Raw genomic sequence first — 21,433 nt, forward strand, 5'->3', positions numbered from 1 at the left:
CCTTTTCCCACATGAGTCAAATAGGAAAATTAACCTCAACCATACCATATATTCATGCTCCTCTTGGGTACAAACTCTGATGCCACCACTGCACATATCCCTGCCATTCATACATCCATTAGGGACCGTTCACAAACACTTGTTGGGGGGCCTGATGCAAAAAAATGTCATTGCTAAAATCTTTTTTGGCCCCCCCCCCATTACAGACCTCAAAAATTTCAGGCCCCCCCCCCCCTTTTTTGACATGAAAATTATAGGTCAACCCCATAAAAAATGCATATAAACTCAATTTTCCCAGCAAAATTTGTGGTCATTTTTTTTTCAGGGCCCCCCCTTTTTGCATCAGGCCCCCTAACAAGTGTTTGTGAACGGTCCCTTACTTCCTTCCTATTTCTTTCCTACTCAATGCCAAGGCAAAATAATATGGTATATTTGAATCATAATCCTGATATCATACTTGATCCTATATGAACTACATATGTTATTGAGTTGTGACTTGTAAGAACTGTGATTTAAATGTATGTGATTATAATATTGATAGTGTTTGTTATATCAGTGCATCATAGTCATGTACAATGTCTAGGCTAGCCCCTGTTGGATTTGCATATACCCCCCCCCCACTCCACCCAACAGGAAAGTTAACATACACAGAAGTAACAGTGACAGTTCTTCGCTACATGAAATGAAGGGCTTGTTCACATTATGAAAGTTGCTTTGTTAATTTAAGCAATCACTTTGGATTAAGCAATTGCTTTGCTAAACTAAGCAATCACTTTGTTAAATTAAGCAATGGCCTTGTTATAATAAGCAATTGCTTTGTTAAATTAAGCAATTTCACTTTGGTAACTTAAACAATCATCTTGTTAAAATAGGCAATTGCTTTGTTAAATTAAGCAATCACTTTGTTGAATTAAGCAATCATTTTGTTACATTAAGCAATAATTTTGTAAAATAACAACTGCTTTGCTATATCAAGGAATCGCTTTGTTGGATTAAGCAATCGCTTCATTAAATAAAGCAAAATTAAGAAATCTCTTTGTTAAATCAAGCAATGGCTTTGTTACATCAAGCAATCACTTGATCGAATCATGGACTTCTTAAGATTTGTCTAAACAAAGTGATTTTGATTTTCCTTTGTTTACCAGTTGGGTCTGGACTTGGGCCTTGACCTTGAATGACGAGATGTGCATTCACATTATAATAGATTCCTTATCATCTTTGGCACTTTGGAAAAAAGGCCTCACCAATGTTCGACTACATACTATATAGTGACTGTGAGTCAATGAGCCACTCATAGCACATGGGCAAAATACAGGTTACTCCAAATGGATGTGAAATCGATAATAGGAATATCTAATTTTAATCCTTGTTGAAACATCATGGAATCAAATATGTCCATAGTGTAAACAAGATCATTGTTTTTTGAAGTTTTAGATATTGCCCTTACAACATCTGCAGTTATCGTATAAGGTGGCGATATTCTGTTATATCCAATATATTACAAACAGTGGGTACTAAGGATTACACCGGGTTGTACACAACAAAGGATGTGGTTTGACAATTTCAAACTGACCAAAATGGTCTACAATAAACATATTTGGTCCTTGTAATTGTAAAAAGTTCTGCCTGGGTGGTACAATTATCAAAATGCAGTGTTAGTCATTAAACTAGCATAAATAGGTAGATGGATTACATATTTGATTATTTCTGATTTGTATGTACAGTGTACATGTTACCCACAATGCAACACACTAGTGATGTCATATTAATGAAAACGTCTTGGTCTCTCTTTGATTACAAATAAAGATGGTGACGGCTTTCACTTTTCTGCAATGAGGAGTGATAACCGTCTAAATTCATACCATTAAAAAGTTAATCAATGAGATTGCGATGAGGAAAAAAATTCAAACTTAAATTAAAAGTTCTAAAACCAATAGATAAAATTTCAAAGAAAAATAGTTTCATTTTGATACCAATATTTTGCTGTTCATACCTGTTGACTCTCTCCACATGGGTGTCATACGACAAGTTCCAAAATTTCTATAAAAATTTCAAAATTTCATAATTGTACATTTTCATGAGCATATTTGGAATAACCATGTAAGATGCATTAAAATGAGATGCATTAAAATGAGTGCAAACAAGTGCAGTATTGGTTCAGTGCCCGGTTCAGTGGTTCTTAAATAACTCTTGATATATTGAGAAATATCTCAAAACTTATCAAAAAATATCTCAATGACAAGCAGGCAAAACATTTTGATTATCATCAATTTGTAAGCCCAAACCAAAGACTACAATCCTTCCACATATACATGTACTAGCCTTATTTCAGAAACACAAAATCAATACTAAAATCCTTTCATTTGCACTGTAAAATGATCAAGAATGATATATACTGGATCATGACAAATTAGCATCACATTAAAGCAGGAATAATATAGTTTTAATATCATACCAATGTCTCACTTTTCTCACTGAAAATGAAGACGTCAATCGTCCCTTTCATTTGTATTAGCCTGATTTCAGACTGGGATTCAGAATCCCAAAATCAGTACCAAAATCCTTCCATTTGTATTAGCCTGATTTTAGAATCCCAAGATCAATACCAGAATTCTTACATTTGTATTAGCTCCATTTCAGAATTCCAAACCAAATACTTGAATCCTCCCATTTGTATTAACCTGATTTCAGGAAAAATACATTTAGTGGTTTGTTTGCATAACATTTCACCCAATATAGCGTAAGTTTAATTCTAATTAGTTCAAATTGAGAATGACAAATTGTGATACCTAAAGCCTATATACTACACTGGCAGTCACAATGTGCAATAAAATGATGGGTAAAGTTCCAATCCTGGTAGCATTTCCACAATCGCAACAAGTACTTAGTCGTGGCTATTGACAAAGTTGTTTTCAAGTTGCAATTTGGTGCTAGGGCATGCTAGCCACCTATCAATCAGATAACGACAATCGCTTTTCCAACAAGCAACAGAAGTTATGTCACAAAAAAATGAAAAGACACTTGCGACTGCCAGGTATGTCACACAAAATGCTACCTTACGATTGTCTAGTATAATATGGGCATAAGCCAGCAATAGTGAAAAAGTACTTCTTTTCTGTTATTACAGGGACATTCCAACTTCTCATATATCTGAAGTTTTGTTGTGATTTAGTATAATTTGAGGGATGAGAGCCAGAAAGCCTTAAAAGGCTTTCTGGCTCTCATCCCTCAAATTATGTCATCAAACTCAACAATATACAGATGATTCTCTCATATGAACAAACATTTAAATAAACATATTCACAAGAAAAATAAAACAATATTTCAGCTTATATTCAAGATAAAATCCTGTGAGTTTTATAATTAAAATACCGTAAATGTTCGCCTAATGGCGCACATGGGCTCCTTTGCCTTGGGGTAAATTTCATGTACAAATAGAGAGCTCCTTCCTCTGAAAATCCCAACAAGAATTAAGGGTACATGCCCTTTTTTGGTGGTGGGATTTTTATGGGAGGGCACTTTTAGATTGTGCCTAAAATTCCAGTTATGTCAAGGCAGCCCATAGCGCCATTAGGCGAACGTTTACGATAGTAAGAATACATATCTTCTTTTTCCTAGCTTACACTGGTGCAATATTGGATGAAATAAATAAAAATAAATAAGCAACTTTTAATTTATTTCCAGGTTGGGTCCAAACACAGGGTTACAGTTTAATGTTACAGACAAATTTAGTTTTCTTTCATATCTTAACATAAGTTCTGCCGTGTTGACCTCACTAGCATATATAGCACTATCTTGAACTCATAACAATCTTCAGATCAATCCACTTGAAATGAAAGACTTTGGTTTCTTTAGTTTTTACATATAATGGGTGTCACTTGAATATATTATACACACAGATTACCGACTTAAAATGGCAAATTCGCCATCTTGGTTTGTTGCTGAGGGCAGGTAATTAGTGCCGCTGGCATAAGGTATATTGCTGATAGCAATTGAAAGGCAAAAGTGATGCATGCTGGGAATGAAAAGGGCTCAAGTTGGCCGTGGTGGGTGATGAATTCAATAACTTTCGAGCCCTTTTCATTCCCAGCATGCATCATGTTTGCCTGATGATTGCTATCAGCAATATTCCTTATTTATTGGCAAGGGCCCGGACAGTGGCGTGCACAAAGGGGGGGGGGCAGCGGCCCCCACTTTTGTTGGTCATTCGGGGGAAAAACATCAAAATTTGCCCCTAATCAGACTCCATTTGGGGGAACTGAATAACCTGCCCCCCCCCCCCCCACTTTCAATGTGCTGTGCACGTCACTGGGCCCGGAATTGAATGATAATTGCATTTTAAAGTTTGGGTTTGCACGTGCAATGCTTAGTGTACATTTTGGCATAACATGTTACCTCACAAGTTGGTTGATGGTGAGGTTCACTCGCATCGCCCCACATTCGCCTTTACCCGATATGTTTGATGGTTTGTAATGGGAATAGTTAATCTTCACCCTCTCTTCTTTACCCATCAATGACAATAAATGTGGTTAATCATAGTGTATATGTTAAGAATTAGTAATATAAGTACACATGTTTAAATCAATCAACCAATCAATCAAATAAGTAAGATTGTGCATTGCATGAAACTATAGAGGATCTGCACACATTTTTCACTTTTTTTCAAAAAGATTTGCACCAGTGACTCATACCATAATGCACTGTGCCACTCCAATTCAAAACACCCCTTATGGAAGACATGACTTTTATCTTCCACACAAGGAGTGTGAATTCTAAATGGGGTTACCTGAATTGGTAACTCTATCTAAAATCTACACTCCCTGTGTGGGAGATTAAGGACATGTCTTCTACAGGGGGTGTATGGATTTCAACTGGAATAGACCATGATATTCAGTAGTATATTATGATCTGGTGGAACAACTGGTATGCAGTATTGTTGCAGGTTTTAAAAAAAGTTGCATTTTGTGATTTCTGTACATTTACATTAACCATGAGAACTACTTGCCGATTGGCCAAAAAGAAGTTTTCATTATCAATTGGACCAATCAGCAACATTGTTAGAATAATTTCACTACACAAAAAATTGGGGCGAATTGTTTGCAAAGCTCCATTCTGATTGGTGATTGAAGTGAAGATATCATGTAATTGACCAATCAGAGGCAATGTTCGATCGGCAGGTAGTGCTCAGGGGTTAAACATGTACGATTGTACCTTTGTCAAATATATTGAAATAAATGGAATGGCATATCGACTGTTGGATTTTGTATAACACACTGCACCATGATATAACTTTTAAGTTCTGATTGAGATACTTACTGTTTACACTACCTATTGATGAAAGTTCTAGAACATTAAAGCCATAATGTATGATTTCTGTCAAATTGAAATTTGGTTATTCTTTACCAAAAATGATGAAATAATATTGATTAACCAAATTCATTTAAAATGATCATACATTGTGGTTTTAAGAGGTATACAGATTGAGGAAGGTATTTGAGCAGTCTATATAATGATATATTGGTCAGGAAGATTAGTGTATGAGATATTTGAAAAAAGTGACTGCTTTTGTTAACCTCCCCTTATACAGACAACATTTAAGGTACCAGTTATGTTCACCCCTGTATAACATAAACAAAGACAAATATGTCAAAATCAGGTGGTGTATGACGTGCAGTCCCTAAATTCAGTAAATTTTCATCGTCAACCGTGTAATTGAATGGGATTATTTTGAAATTTTAAAACGCTTGAAATATCACAAACAAATATGCCTATGTTGATAAATAATATAATTACAAGCTAAAACCGGTGGGGTTCGATAATGAACCCCACAAAACTAACCGAGTACATGGAAAATGCCATACGGCCGGGCGGTTTCACGAGTTGCCGGCTCGATCATGTCAGCCAATACCTGTTACCCCATAGCTCTAATTTAAGAAATGGGTTGAGAATGATGATGAGTAATGGAACACACAAACACTGCACCCAAAAAGTAAAATGACAACACAGCTTCGCAGACTCTACCTAGATGTTAAACATGGGTCACCCTGTCATCCAGATGAGCTTCTTCTGTTTTGATGAAATGGTTGATCCTGTAGTTATTAATGGTCTCATGGAGTGGTCACTAATATTAAGTTGTGGGCTAAGAACACACAAATACTGTACTCAAATTGAGTGAGGTAAAACAACAACAAAGTTTGGCAAGCAGGCTCTATCAATCTGTATTAGCATGTTTCTACTAGGCATGTTTCTCATGGGTCATTCTGGTCAGTAGAAAATGTCTATAACATTATTTCCGATTGACACATCACACCAAAATCAATCCTCTGAGTAGGTTTTTACCCTGTTGCATACGATGTTTGGTCAGCCTACTGGCAAGTATCAGTAAAAGGTGTGTTGGTAGCATACATATGGCAGTATTGTCAGTAGAAACAAGCAGTAGAAACATGTAGCACACACAAACTATATGTCTATTTGTGTTAAAGTAACATTTAATATAGCTGGCTTCTGTCTGTTCTGTGGCATGTAGGGTTGTGTAGTCAATAGAAACATGCAGTAGAAACACACTATATGTCTATCTCTTTCCACGTAACATTTAATATAGCTGGCTTCTATAGCATGTCCGGTTGTATAGTCAGTAGAAACACACAGTAGAAACACCCTATACATATAACTGTTTTCAAGTAACATTTAATGTAGCTGGCTTCTGTGGCATATCCGGTTGATAAAAAATGTTCCAGAATATGACAAATATCATGAATGCAACATAAATTGCCATGGCGATCCACATGGATAACCTCTCGTGAAGTCTCTGGTCATAGTTGCGTAAAATAAAAATCCCGAGGGAGAGTCCCATCAGTATACCCATTAGATGGGCCACGTAAGTTGTGGCCGTTCTCAAACCGGAGTAACGTCGGTATACGGCTAGTCCGAAGTCTATACTCACTGCAGAGAACAAAATAACGAAAAGAACATAATAATGTGAAAATGTAAATGAAATGTTGAACACACATAACATTTGTTTTTAATTATGATTTGTCAAAACAATGGTGGGACCAGAAATTTTTAGGGATAGGGATGCCAATGAGGGAAAGTGAATTTCAGGGTGAAAAGGTCAAATTTCCTGATTCCTTTCTTTGACTGGGAAAAAGTGTGGAGGGAACTCCCCCAAAGCCCCCGGAGCCACCTCAGGTCAAAGAGAATGTGTAAGTCATATGATGTGAAAGTTGATTGGTCATATTAACAATATCTGCACAATAAAGACACCATCTAAAGCTTTCTCAAGCAATCTGAACGAGTGATAAGGATGTTTTATGCAACATTGGCATCAATATTAGTTCTAACTCATTCAGGTCCCTTATGTCTTATGTGTGTGGATTTTGACTGGAATTTAAATCTTAGACCTGTCCTTGTGTGCCCCCATGCAATAAAGAAAAAAGGAAGGGGACATAAAGCATATTTGTATGCAAGGTGCATTGTAAGTAAAGTATGAAAGAGTGCTCTTGGAGATCAAGTACTATTGGGTAGATCCCTGAATGGATAAACAAATGGTGGGTCATCAACCTGAATGAGGCTATGATGCAGACACTAGGATCTAAAGATGATATTTTACCCTTCCCAGAATCCTTTGCAACATGATGCATCCCCTATTACATCAAATGACACTTTTATAGTTCTATTACTTTGTAATGGTTCCCGTTGTTTTCATGGTGAGAGTACACTGGCTAAACATCGGTCGATAGTCAAGAAAAAAACCCCAACATATTTCGAAAGATGTTCTCTGTTCATTGAGGTACCCGGTACTTTTTGTCACTATTGATCCATGTTGCACTAGATCAGTACAGAAAATTAAAATGGAAGAAATGCATTGTGGGAAGTGTAAAATATCTCCTCTGACTAGGATAAAAGTAAACATGCTTATCTATCAAGACACAGTTCTTTAACCTCAATATGTTTGTACATTCATTGAATGACCTTTGAATATGTTGGGCACAAAAACTCATACTTCACAACTTGAAATCAAATTTTGAGGTATGGTTGTTAACTCTCTCCATGTAGGTTTCTACTGCAGATGACAAGTTTAAATTTTTTGTTAAAAAGTAAAAAATGTCAAATTTTCATGACCATACTTGGAATCAGCATGAAAAATACATTAAAATGAGTATAAACAAGCCTAGCATTGGTTCAGTGGCTGTTAAGATAGCTTTTGATATTTTGAGAAAATATCTCAAATCCTGGGACTTTTTATGTGGAAGCCTATGAAAGTGGCATGCAGAACATAGGTGAATGAACTGTTTCAATGGTAATAATACCAGTATGGTTTTATAGTGAGATAAGTGATAATAAAATATATGAAACCATCCTGCATTGCTCAGCACTACTCATGGGCAGGGACAGGCGATTTGCGCGGAAAAAATAGCAAATTGCGCGGAATTGCGCGGAACTTTTTTTCAGTGCAAATCATGTATCCCTGACCATAGGAAAAAAAATAGCCAATTGCGCGGAAAAAGTTCCGCGCAAATCGCCTGTCCCTGCTCATGGGTGTAGTGAACTGTATGGTAAAAGGTATAGATGGCACTCATGAATATGACTTAAGCCTACTCATTTATGATGGCAAAATGAAAAAAACTATACTAATGGAAAGCAATGTCAAGAACCTGAGTCTAGTCCCCGTCACTCTAATAATGTCACATGCTTTTAGAAAGAAAATCAAAGATTTATGTTTACTTTTGGAAGAAAATTTTTGGAAAAGCACCCCTTTCTTTGATACCCAGAACATTTCCTCTACCCACCTTTCCACTAAGGATCACGCAAGACTCAGTGGCATACTTACCGGACAGCAGGGGAAACTTTCCCCCAGCTCAAAATATCCGGACAAAATTGACCAAAATTTGTGATGTGCATTTTCCTTTTGTTTTGTTTTAGGTCACAAATATTTTCATGCACATTTGTCTAGGTAAACTCAATTTGGTAGCGGGTCAACATGATGATTGTGTGAGTTTGTTACCTCCTGGAAATTTAATTTGCCCTGTACCCCATTACACAAATCTGGTCCCAGGCCCCCAGTATAAAATTCATAGTCATGAAAGTAAGCTTACCTATACCAAGGATTACTCCTATTCTGACTATGCCAATCTTCATATCTGAAAAATGCTGAAAAACAATCAAATACAATGGTTCATTATAATTATTCCTATTCCTTGAATATATCACACAAGACAAGAATCATGTCTGCTCTTATAATGAAAGACAGAGATAAAGAGACTAAATCACGTATGACGTCATCTGTCAATCAAATTCCCTACGATCTTTGATTGGTTAAAAGCACATAAAAGGAAGATCGATTTATCTAGTACCGATCGGAGAAAAGGAATAGCAGAAAATGGTGAAAAATTACGTACTTTTATAAGGCAAAAAGCAACTTTTCTAGGTATTGTTGACATGGTGCCTTCGGGAAAGAAAGTTTCCTACTATAAAGACCTAACTTTTGAGATGGTTTGTATATTTGAAGAATATTTTGCAAAATTAACAACAACACGCCCGGTTTTACCGCCGCATTCAGCGAATCATATCATCACCGTATCACGACACTTGTAAACAAACCGTGCTCAAGTTTGATTGACATATGACGTCAGACGCGATTTAGTCTTTTGATCTCTGTCTTTCATTTTTGTTTGCCTGATATCTGAACTTAATGATGCAACAAGGATAAATGTGTATGGAAATGAAATATGTAAAGTAATTTGGGTTCCAAAAATCAAGAATAAGTTCAGTCACCTCGGTTTATGTGATAAGTTGTCGGGACTTGCCCAATGGGCCATGGCACTTTGCATCATTTAATTAAATGACTTCAAAATGGGAAAGAAGACCAGAAACTACCTGAAGGTTGTATAAATGAACCAGCTATGAGCAGGGACAGGCGATTTGCGCGGAACTTTTTTCCCGCGCAATTGACTATTTTTTTTCCTATGGGCAGGGATACATGATTTGCCAGTTCCGCGCAATTCCGCGCAAAAAAAACGTTGCGCGCAATTTGCTATTTTTTTCTGCGCAAATCGCCTGTCCCTGGCTATGAGGCAAGTTAGATCCTACGAAATGTCCTTCGCTACTACCATTCTTAATGCTATATAATATTTTCATTATATCCTTACCAGTAATATATTGGCTACATGAGCTGAGAGTAATGCATAAGTCCCTGCAGAGGCTCCACAAAGAAATGCCTTGCGATCAAGTACTGAAGAACCCATAGAACCTGTAGGATGGCAAATGATTAACAAAATATGCTTAAAACATTACCTTTTTCAGAGTCTTGGTTTAGCAGCATCGTACCTTTCGACACATCACAGCATCTTCACTCTTGTGAAGTGAGTTTTTCATTCTTTTACATTAAGATAGCATTTCAATGGTACATCCCTGTATATCCACTTGAACTGGAAACTCCTTCCACACCCCTCCCTCTGAAAACAAACATTGAACTATTTCCTGGCCTTTTGATATACTCCACCATGAAGATCACACCATCAAATTGAGTCTGTGAAAAAATACCCCAAAATCAACCTGACCATAAATAGCGCAATGCACTTTGAGGCCAAATTTTTGCTTCGAAATGATTGATCGGCAGGTGAGCTTTAATATCTGCGTGCTGTTCATACAGGATTGCAAATGTATCATTGGAAACTATGTGAATTTCTCTAAACCACTGTATTTTCAAAAATTGCTCTGGGCCCCCAAAGATTTGTGCAAATATATATAGACAAGGAAAACCAATGGCTCACCAAATTTATTTTGTTGAAATACAATACAGATTTGGTACAATCTGCATCCAAACTTACTTTATTTTCAAAAATTGCTCTGGCCCTCCAAAGATTTGTGCAAATATAGATGAATAGAAACAGTGGCCAGACATATGCGTAAATTTTGTTGGGGTACAATACAGATTTTGTACAATCTGCATCCAAAATGTTTTGATCTCCATTGAAAACCAGAGAAGATATCTTACCCTTCCCAGAATCCTTTGCAACATGATACATTACCACATTTCATCAAATAACCTTCTTGTTACTTTATACATGTTCCATTCATTTTGAAGCTGAGAATAGACTGGCTGAATATGGGTCGATAGTTGAAATAAACATAATTTGCAAGATCATGTGTCCTCTTTAATCTTCATTGAGGTACATTTGGGCACTATCTTGAAAATCAGTACAGAAAATTGAAATGGAAGCAAAGCATTGTGGGAAGTGCAAGATATCCTCTCTGATTGAAAACCATTGGGCACTAAAACCACAGGTGTCCAATCATAGGCGTGGCTTGCAGACGAAAACATTTAGAATCATTTCATGCTGTAGATGTAACACCACAGAGTGCATTAAAATTTACGCAAATTCCACCTGGCGGTGTGTATGAAGTCTGATATTACCTGTTAGAACAGCAGAGAAATACAAGACGACCGTCCGCTGTGTACCATGGATCATTTCTAGAGGGACACCTAAGATGATTTGTACCGCTATGTTGAATAATAAATGCTCTATTCTGGAAAGCAATCACGACATAAGATATCAAATTACACAGTGTTTTCTATAAAGCATTGGGCTGTTCCACTTGACCACCACTCCCCTCAATTTATTCCAAATCCAACAATTTTTATCAAAAAACAGTGGAGTGGAAGATTTGAATTTCAAACAAAATTTCCCATAAAAGGACCCAACATGTGTAAAATCTAACCGCATTTCATAATTTGCCAAGTTTTTAGCTGGATATCATAAAGTGCAAATATTTTCACCAGAGGCATACCAGGGTCAAAAATTAGGTCAAAATTTGGACCAATGTAACCTAAAACTGGGCTAAAGAAAGATGCACATTGCAACTTTTGGTCAATTTTGTCACACTATTTTGAGCCCAATGGGCAGCTTGTCCCCCATGTCACCCTCTGGGCTATACACCTCTGATTGCCTTTGAATGGCCATATAGTTCAACTGGAAATGAGAAGCAGTGACATCTTCCAGGGGGGTCATAGATTTCAAGTGGAATAGCCCATTTTGAAATTTAAGCTGATAACTTTGACTAATGGTTATGATATTTGATAACTTATTATAGCAACTTTGTTCTACAAATGGAGAATGAGGTTTACAAACAATAGTAACATGTTTGATCTGTTTAAAGTGTAGAAGTTTGCAAAACCATTGTTATGCTGGTTTCATACTTTCTGCCACTTGTCGCTGCGGTGCTTCATCATGCTGCTTGCACTTTTCTGCAAGGTCATGTCTTCCTTAGGAGTATGGATTTCAACTGGAATAGCCCATAAGCGATGACATTTAAACAAAATACTCCTCCTCCTCTTCATCATCACCTCTACCACTACCATCATCACCACCATTTCCAGTATCACCATCATCACTTCCACCATCATAATCATCACCATCATTGACAACACCATCATCACCTCTACCACCACCACCACCATTTAGGGAGGGCGGGTTAGTGTAGTGGTCATCTAACTCGCTTCTCACCGCTGTGGCCGGGGTTCAATTCCCCGCGGCGCCACATGTGAGTTTGGTTGCCGATCCATGCTCGCCCTCGCAGGTTTTTTCTCCGGTGTCTCCGGTTTTCCTCCTGCATCGAAAATCGGACCTCTTCCCATATCCCTGTCCCGTCATATCCGGATGGCATCCCTTGAATTTAGTAGCCTCTGAGCACTATTGGGATTAGCCTGGCTTCGGCCGAATGTTATAAATAAATAAATAAAATATATCACCATCTCCACCATCATCATCATCACCATCTCTAATACCATCATCATCATCATCATCACCACCATAATCACCATCGCTGTAACACTTACCTCCATGAATAAATATATAAGTGATAAACCGCCAAAATTCTAGCTTTTTGCTGGGATCAAATATTATCCAACTATTCTTTGGGACTGGTCCTGTCAGAAATTCAGCAGATGTCAGGAATTGAGCTGTAGACACATTTGTAGTCTTTGTTGCATTGACGCCAATTCCAATATAGAAACCTAGCTATGGGAGAAAGAAGAAGACAGTAAAATAGAGTTAGTTTCAACTGTTGTAAAAAACTTTGAAAATTTATGATGCTTTCATTGATGAGGCTTTCTACTAAAAATGGCTTCATCAATGTGTGCTATCTACTTCAGATGACTTCATCAATGAGTGCTATCTACCTAAAATGACTTCATCAATTTTTGCTATCTACCTAAGATGACTTCATCAATGAGCATGATGAGTGCTATTTACCTAAGCTGACTTCATCAATGAGTGCTGTCTACCTAAGATGACATCATCAATGGGTGCTATCTACCTAAGATGACTTCATCAATGAGTGCTATCTTCCTAATATGACTTCATCAATTTGTGCTATCCACCTAAGATGACTTCATCAATGAGTGCTATCTACCTAAGATGACTTCATCAATGAGTGCTATCTACCTAAATTACTTCATTAATGAGTGCTATCTACCTAAGATGACTTCATCAGTAGGTACTATCTACCTAAATTGACTTCATCAATAGATGCGATCTACCTAACATGACTTCGTCAATGAGTGTTATCTACCGAAATTACTTCATTAATGAGTACTATCTACGATACCTAAGATGACTTCATCAATGAGTACTATCTACCTAAGATGACTTCATCAATGAGTACTATCTACCTAAGATGACTTCATCAATGAGTGCTATCTACATAAGATAACTTCATCAACGAGTGTTATCTACCTATGATGACTTCATCAGTAGGTGCTTTCTACCTAAGATGACTTCATCATTGGGTGCTATCTGCAGAAGATGACTTCATCAATGAGTGTTATCTACCTATATGATGACTTCATCAGTAGGTGCTTTCTACCTAAGATGACTTCATCAATGGGTGCTATCTACAGAAGATAGCACTTCAATGAGTGCTATCTACCTAAGATGACTTCATCAATGAGTGTTATCTTCCTAATATGACTTCATCAATGAGTGCTATCTACCTAAGATGACTTCATCAATGAGTGCTGCCTAAGATAGACGTCATCAATGAGTGCTATATACCAATTACTTTCTACCCCATTTCTCAAATTGCCTTCTCTTTGATTTCATCAAATTAATCATTAACGTTGCATTACAATTGACTGTTAAATGCTAGGAAAATGGGCAAATTAGCTAAGGTATTGGTGGATTAGGTGTAATGTGATCACTGATTAAATTAGATTTCATTGAAAAATCCAAAATAATGGTGCTTGAAGTGGTAGCTATTTCTATAGATAAGGCAATGAGAAAGAAAATAAATAAAATCACTGTAAGCTACAACAACTTAAAGACTCTAACATTAAATGATGTAAAATTCCATATATCCTAAGGCTTGATGTGGTGTATCAAATTCATATATTTTCTCAGTGGACCAACTTGTAAGTCATGCATACATGACTGTGATGAGCAGTTCTTATTTCCTGGTAACTTATAAAATATTCATAACATTACAAGGCTGGTATTAGCATTGCCTGACTCATGGTCTGACCACACTAGTGTGGATTTGTCAAAAAAAAGAAGAAAAAAAAGAAGAATTCCCAGAAATTGGTCAGACCATCAAACACCTGTGTGAATTGCATGTTTGGTATATTGATTGAGCCAGTTCAGTCCAACTGCCTGGCCAGGCAACATGTTTCCTGTACAGGTTACATGATATCCCACAATGCAATGCTCTGATTCATATAAAACTTCAGTTATTTTTTGGTTTAAGGTGAAGAAGAAACAAGATATATCACTATTTACCAATGGGTATTTTTTGCATTAATTTCAACTAAATTAAAGAAATTTGCTTATTCAATTTAAATTCTCAAAAAAAATCGTTAGGAATCATTTTGTTATTTAAAATGAGAAATGGCTCAAGTGTACAAAAGCAACAGTCCCCCTGATCTGTTATTAAGTCATTATGAAAAGTTGTGATGCAGTGCATCAAAAGGGGGACTTTGCAGGTGAAGTCAATTTTGAGTTCAGTATTTCTGCTTTGAATGCATTTTGCAAGCTTTAAAATGACACCTCCTTTGCAAAAATTGATCAAGGCAATCATATTACTCGTATATAGGTGAAAATGCATCCCAAATTCTTATTATTTTCCTTGTTTTTTCTGTTTATTTTAATCTATATCTTGAAAAGCACTTTGCCACAAAGTCACTCCTTTTGATGTGCTGCATCACAATTCATGGTTAGTCTCTAATAGGGAATAGTTACAAATGCCTGCGCCTGCTCAGGCAGTTGGCCGTTCCCTGGCCAGACAGTTTGACTGGACTGGTGGTGACAGCAAGGAAACATGATGAGCACTGAAGATGTACTTTTGGCACCTACATGAATATTTACACTACTTAATTTGAAAAATTACGATATGATAATAAAAACTATGCTTTACCCCAAAAGATTATAGAGGAGTTCAAAGAACACTCCTCATATACCAGTTTTCGAAATACGCAAAAAATTAAGGGTTCCCAATGGATAACCTGATCTCATATTTTTGGTTAAACAAATGAAGAATTTGAATAACAATTTGTTTGGCTGAAGCAGGATTTGAACTGGCAACATCTGGAATGTGAATCCAGTATAACTAATGTTTAAAAATGTTTTACTGTATGATACTTTCTCCTACTTGGCAAATTTCTACGTTCCAGTTTTCACAACACAGAGAGTGCTAAGACCACGTCCAAGCTTACCAACCCCTTGTGTCTGTGTTCCGTCAAGTGAAAACATAACCATAATATTGGCCCAACAAGGGTGTCAAATTCTGCACCACTGGGATGTCATTGGCCAGTGTAGTGTCGGTTAATCCACTCCACAATGATGTCATGTGCAAAGTTATAATTCTCTCTTCTCTTCTTTGTTTTGTTATTGCTTTTGATCTTATTATATAATATATTCTGGACAATAACCTTTTTTTCAGTTGCATTTTTCTTTTGTAATATTCAGTATAGGGATATGTCATTGATGGATAAGTGTGTTATCTACCTATGATGGTTTTATCTTTAAGTGCTATCTATCATAGATGACTTAATGAATAAGTGCTATTTACCTAAAATGAATTCATCAATAGATGCTATCTGCTTCGTAGGATGACTTCATCAATGAATATTATCTACCAAAGTTGACTTCATCAGCGAGTGCTATCTACTTAAAATGATTTCATCAATGAGTGCTATCTACCTAAGATGACTTCATCAATGAGTGCTATCTACCTAAGATGAATTTATCAATAAGAGCTATCTACCTTAGATGATTTCATCAATGAGTGCTTACTACCCAAGATGACTTCATCATCGAAAGTGCTATCTACCCAAGATGACTTTATCAATAGATGCTATCTACCTAAGATGAATTTATCAATAAGAGCTATCTACCTAAGATGACTCCAACAATGAGTGCTATCAACCTTAGATGACTTCATCAGTGAGTGCTATCTACCTTAGATGACTTCATCAATGAGTGCTATCTCTACCTAAGATGACTTCATCAATTAGTGCTATCTACCTAAGATGACTTTATCAATAGATGCTATCTACCTAAGATGAATTTATCGATAAGAGCTATCTACCTTAGATGACTTCATCAATAAGAGATATCTACCTTAGATGATTTCATCAATGAGTGCTATCTCTACCTAAGATGACTTCATCAATGAGTGCTCTCTACCCAAGATGACTTCATCAATGAGTGCTATCTACCCAAGATGACTTCATCATCGAGTGCTATCTACCTAAGATGACTTCATCAATGAGTGCTATCTACCTAAGATGACTTTATCAATAGATTCTACCTAACTAAGATGATGTCATCAATGTGAGGTATCTACCTAAGATGACTTCATCAATGAGTGCTATCTACCTAAGATGACTTCATCAATGAGTGCTCTCTACCTAAGATGACTATATCAATGAGTGCTATCTACCCAAGATGACTTCATCATCAAGCATTCAACTAGACATGATAGCAAAAGAGACTACTTTTCCATATGATACCTGGTCAACAGGGCAAATGAAAAGAATGATTCAGTAGGAATTATTGTGCTCATGCGTATACTAGTATAATGCATATACAAACAAAAAAATAAACCAATAATTGACTTACCTCAAGACAAGCAAGAGTCAACATAAACAAAGGTGGAAGACACCATTTAAATCCACTAAGGAAGTTCCTACGATCATTGTCATTGGTTAGTATCTCGTCCGATATAAGCTTAAGAAATCGTTCTCGATATGGAAGCGGGTTGGGCTGGAGTTGGAAGTTGCTATCGGTGTCATAATCTCCTCCACGAGACCTCACTGCAATGGAGAAACTTAGTGTTCTTTTGTCACTCATCTGAAAAGAATGTGATGTGAAAGAGATGCATGATACATGATTCCAGTCTTGGTACTCATAACTATAACTTATAACTTATACTTATAGTATAGAGGCCGTCAGCCTTTCGCCATCTTGTGGGTACAAATGATACGTGTGTTCATGCGTCTGATACTACGCGCAGGTCGCAGCTTGCCATGCAGTTGTTACAACGCATCAACGCGATGATTTTGCTGTTCACGCATGGAGATCGAACGACCATCGCAGCGTGTACCCACAAGATGGCGGCATATGACGTCACGCTGACGGCCTCTATAAGGTACAAGAAACAAAAGTTTGATTGTTTTGCAATGAAAAAGTTTTTTGAGGGAAATTATGTATCTTTTACCAGAAAAGCATACCATAAGGCCAAAAAAAGAGTACGAGGGGGTATCAAAAAGTTTTAGAAATCTCCCAGAAGTGAAAGAGCTATATCAATCAAATTTTGTCAGTGCAATCACTGGTCCTTATGTACATTATGGTCCAAAAATGGTCTCAAAGGTATATTTACTTTTTTTACAGGTGGCACTAGATGCCAATAACCTGCTGCCCCAGTTAATGCGTATAAACTGCAAGATTGAGAAAATTGAGGCAAGCAGCATTATTAAGGAGGCACACAGGATCACTAATTATCCATTATTATTCACCTCATAACTCGAAAACTATTCATGTAAAGTATATAAAAGTATGCATTTTTTGAACGGAAATGAGCTCATAAATCCATTTAAAATGTCAGTTTTGGATCAAAAAGTACAATTTTCGAGAAAATCCCAAAAAACGGCTTTTTTGACCAAAAATTTTTGGTCCGCCATAAAAAAATTATTTGAAAAGCAAAAAGTGTAAAACATGAATTTTATTAATTTAGACAAATAAATCTAGAAAGTGTTTTTTTATTTTTGAAATTTTGCTTAGTTTTTTAAAATATAGGCAAAAAATCAGTAAAAAGCGTGTGACCCGTGTTCAAATTTTTGAATCATGGGTGATAAAAAAAGTTCTAGGCCCTAATTTAAAAAATGAAAAACACTATCTAGATTTTGGCCATATCTAAACGTTTGACTTAAAAACTTACCTCAGTGATGCTTCATTTAGACGCTATGGCGGACCAAAAATGGTTAAAAGTGGTCAAAAGTGAACTTGCCGAAAATCGCGATTTAGAAAAATACAGCGGATTTTAGGTCCATTTTTGAAGATTATTCCACAAATATATAATCCGGTGATTTGTGACGTTTGGTCAAGTTAGAAAATGAGAAGGGGCGTCCTACTGCAGCAGATTGGCATTTTTTTGGTGATTTAGAAGGTAAAATATACAATATAACAAAATTATCCGTGCACATTCGGCAGATGTTTATCCACATGGTGTAGCCATTTTATTTACTGCAGTCTTGTTTCCATGGTGCAGCAGAGCTTCCGGCAAGGCCGCTGATGTCGCGTCGGCGTTTGAGGAGCGACAGGGCGCTGGACAGACAGACAAGTTCTGTGAATAAGTTGCACAGTGCATGGTCGTGTTGCATGAACGAAACCATGATTATTTAAGCACAATTTTGTCCTGTTCCAGTATAAAAAAAAGATCATGCTCTGTATTAAAATTTGCGGACATCAGAACATTAAAATTAGCATAGAATAACTGACAAGCAATTATTTTAGCAGATAATCAGGAAGTTTTATGAAATGAAGAATAAATTGAGACATAATCATGATAATTGCGATGTTTTTAATTGATCGCTTTTTGGTGATTTTTTTTTTTCTTATTCCGATATTCAATATTCCGCTTTTTGTTATTGTAATTGTTTGTTGTTATCATATTTTATTTTTAACTTTTTACGGAATATCAAACACGTACAAAAGTCATAGGCCTATTATAGGCCTATAGCCACAATAAAGTTGTAAAATATTTTGTACCGCATAAAAAGTGAATAAAATACAACAACAAAAATTAAAAAAAAGTGTGTCTGTTGTTGTTTTCAATCAAATAAACGTGTAAAAAGTGGGGTAAAAGTTGTAATATGTCTTGAATAAACTTCTTGTAAAACGGACAAAAAGTAGGCCTAGGCTATAGGCCTATATATGTTAAACGGGCAAAACACGGAGACGTCACAAGAAAACTAAAAAAACACGGAAATTTACATAGCCTAACAAAACCGAATTTCAAAAGTAGAAAACGGAACACTTATGGCTTTAAATTAGATTGTGGTTTATGCAGTAGGCCTACCGTATATAGGCATCATGCATGCTATAAAGAGCGTTTTAAAACACTGCATGAAAACATTCACGAAAAAAGCTTTAAAGCAGTTTACCTTTTAAAGTATGCAGAAAACATTATAAACGTGAAAGTTGAAAGCCAGACAAACATTGCAAATAAAAAGGCATTCGGCCAAAACATTCGCAAAAAGTGTTCGCAATCATGGTATAGGCCTACTAATGGAAATGTAGTTAAAATTGGTTATGAAAAAAGCACGAATTTGCGTTTTCGATTATATTTCTCGTTTGAAATTATGCTTTCATAAACGCGTGCTCGCTATGCCGATTTCAAATATCGACATTTTTGACATAGAGTTGTAGGCCTATGCCTAGATGGTCGATATGATGTATTGAAATGTCAACGTATGATTGCGTTAATGGTCAATCAGGAGTAGAGAACGTTTGAAAACGAATCTTAAATCCGTGTTTTAATAACACTTTGAAACATTATTCAGGGCCTTAGGTATCTAATATAGGCCTACCGGTAGTAACTGCTTGCCTATTTTTTATGGTCTTCAAAATGAAGACGAGACTGAACGACCGCAGAGGCTCCCGAACCAAGGCTGGGACTGCATAAAATATAAGCTAATATAATAGGCCTATATTCTTGTCCAACTATACCAACTTGGTAAATCAAATAACAACAATGAAATGAATGAATGAATGAATGAATGAAATAAAACAAATTTTTAAACATAAAGTAATAAGCCTAATGATGTACTATAATACGGGCTAAGTCTAGCCTACTAGCAAAATATTTAGGGCCTACGTTTTCTATCGTATCTACCAGATTGCGTCATCATTACAGGGCTTCTTACGGGTAACTACTTCTTACAAATAAATTTCATCTTTTCAAGTTCAGAATGAAACTTGAAAAACAAAACAAAAACAAACAAAAAATTCACTATTATGTTCATATAAAAAAAACCTATAATTAATACCACTATATCAGCACTTTTTTGGCGAAATTTATCGAGTAGGCCTACTGATTCTGGGACGGGGACGGTGGTTGTCTGTCGGCCCGCAGTTTCGCAATGCAATGGTGCAAGCTTTACCTACCTTGGAAGAGATCAATGCGATAAAATACGGTAGTGATCGCGATTGGCGACTCCAGCGCCTCAATCAGTAATCACCTTGCCCATCCAGTTTACCATGTGTGCGTGTCTTTGCTAGCTGTATGCGCTTTGCAGCATGCAGCGTTACGAGAACGCGATCTATTGCGGAAAACAATAATTTATTTGCTTTTGCATTTTGACGAATTTTTAATGAAAAAGGGTCTTTAAAATAGCTTTTCTTATGGTTCAAATTTTAAGATTTCTTTAAAATCTATTAATGACAAGATAATAAGGTTTTATTTAGCTTGTCTAAATAGAACCAATTTACCCCAGCAGAGAATGGTTGAGCCCTTTGTTATGGTATTGTTATATCTAATGGGAGTTCTCTGCTTTGTTTGTGCACTGTGATGTTGGCTGCCTAGCTCATTTGAATCACTTGTTTGTCTGCAATTGATCAGAGTGGATCATGATGAAATTTCCCCCCGCCCAGCCCTGATGTGAAAAATGTACTTCTTTAAGGGCGGTTTATTGATCTTTATACTATTTCTTAATCATGTTAATGATACCAATTCTGATCATATGGCCTAATAATTAATATTAGGTTAACTTGATAAATATTATGTTATGTTAAATTAGCATTCAGTGGTAGTTTTACCGGAATGTAGTGGCTATCGGTATGATTTACCAGGTCATAATATATACAGTTAATTAGCTTTCAGTGGTATGTTTACCGGGAAGTAGTGGCTATGGATAATGTTTGCTCTCCGATTTATTCAA

At 36.4% G+C, this 21,433-nt stretch overlaps 1 protein-coding gene across 1 annotated transcript in view; it reads right to left on the reverse strand.

Annotated features, from left to right (window-relative positions):
• Positions 1 to 3,766: 3,766 nt before the first annotated feature.
• LOC140165108 (uncharacterized) overlaps positions 3,767 to 21,433 on the reverse strand; it is a 453,311-nt gene continuing 435,644 nt past the window's right edge. Inside the window, exons 6-11 of the mRNA XM_072188535.1 lie at positions 17,115 to 17,345; positions 12,835 to 13,019; positions 11,417 to 11,529; positions 10,149 to 10,249; positions 9,096 to 9,150; positions 3,767 to 6,942 (exon numbers count right to left, since the gene is read on the reverse strand). Of these exons, the coding sequence (XP_072044636.1) occupies positions 6,677 to 6,942; positions 9,096 to 9,150; positions 10,149 to 10,249; positions 11,417 to 11,529; positions 12,835 to 13,019; positions 17,115 to 17,345 (951 nt within the window). The 3' untranslated portion in view covers positions 3,767 to 6,676. The remainder of the gene's footprint in view (positions 6,943 to 9,095; positions 9,151 to 10,148; positions 10,250 to 11,416; positions 11,530 to 12,834; positions 13,020 to 17,114; positions 17,346 to 21,433) is intronic.

Source organism: Amphiura filiformis, chromosome 11 (assembly GCF_039555335.1).
Source record: "Amphiura filiformis chromosome 11, Afil_fr2py, whole genome shotgun sequence".
In the NCBI taxonomy this organism is placed as follows: domain Eukaryota; kingdom Metazoa; phylum Echinodermata; class Ophiuroidea; order Amphilepidida; family Amphiuridae; genus Amphiura; species Amphiura filiformis.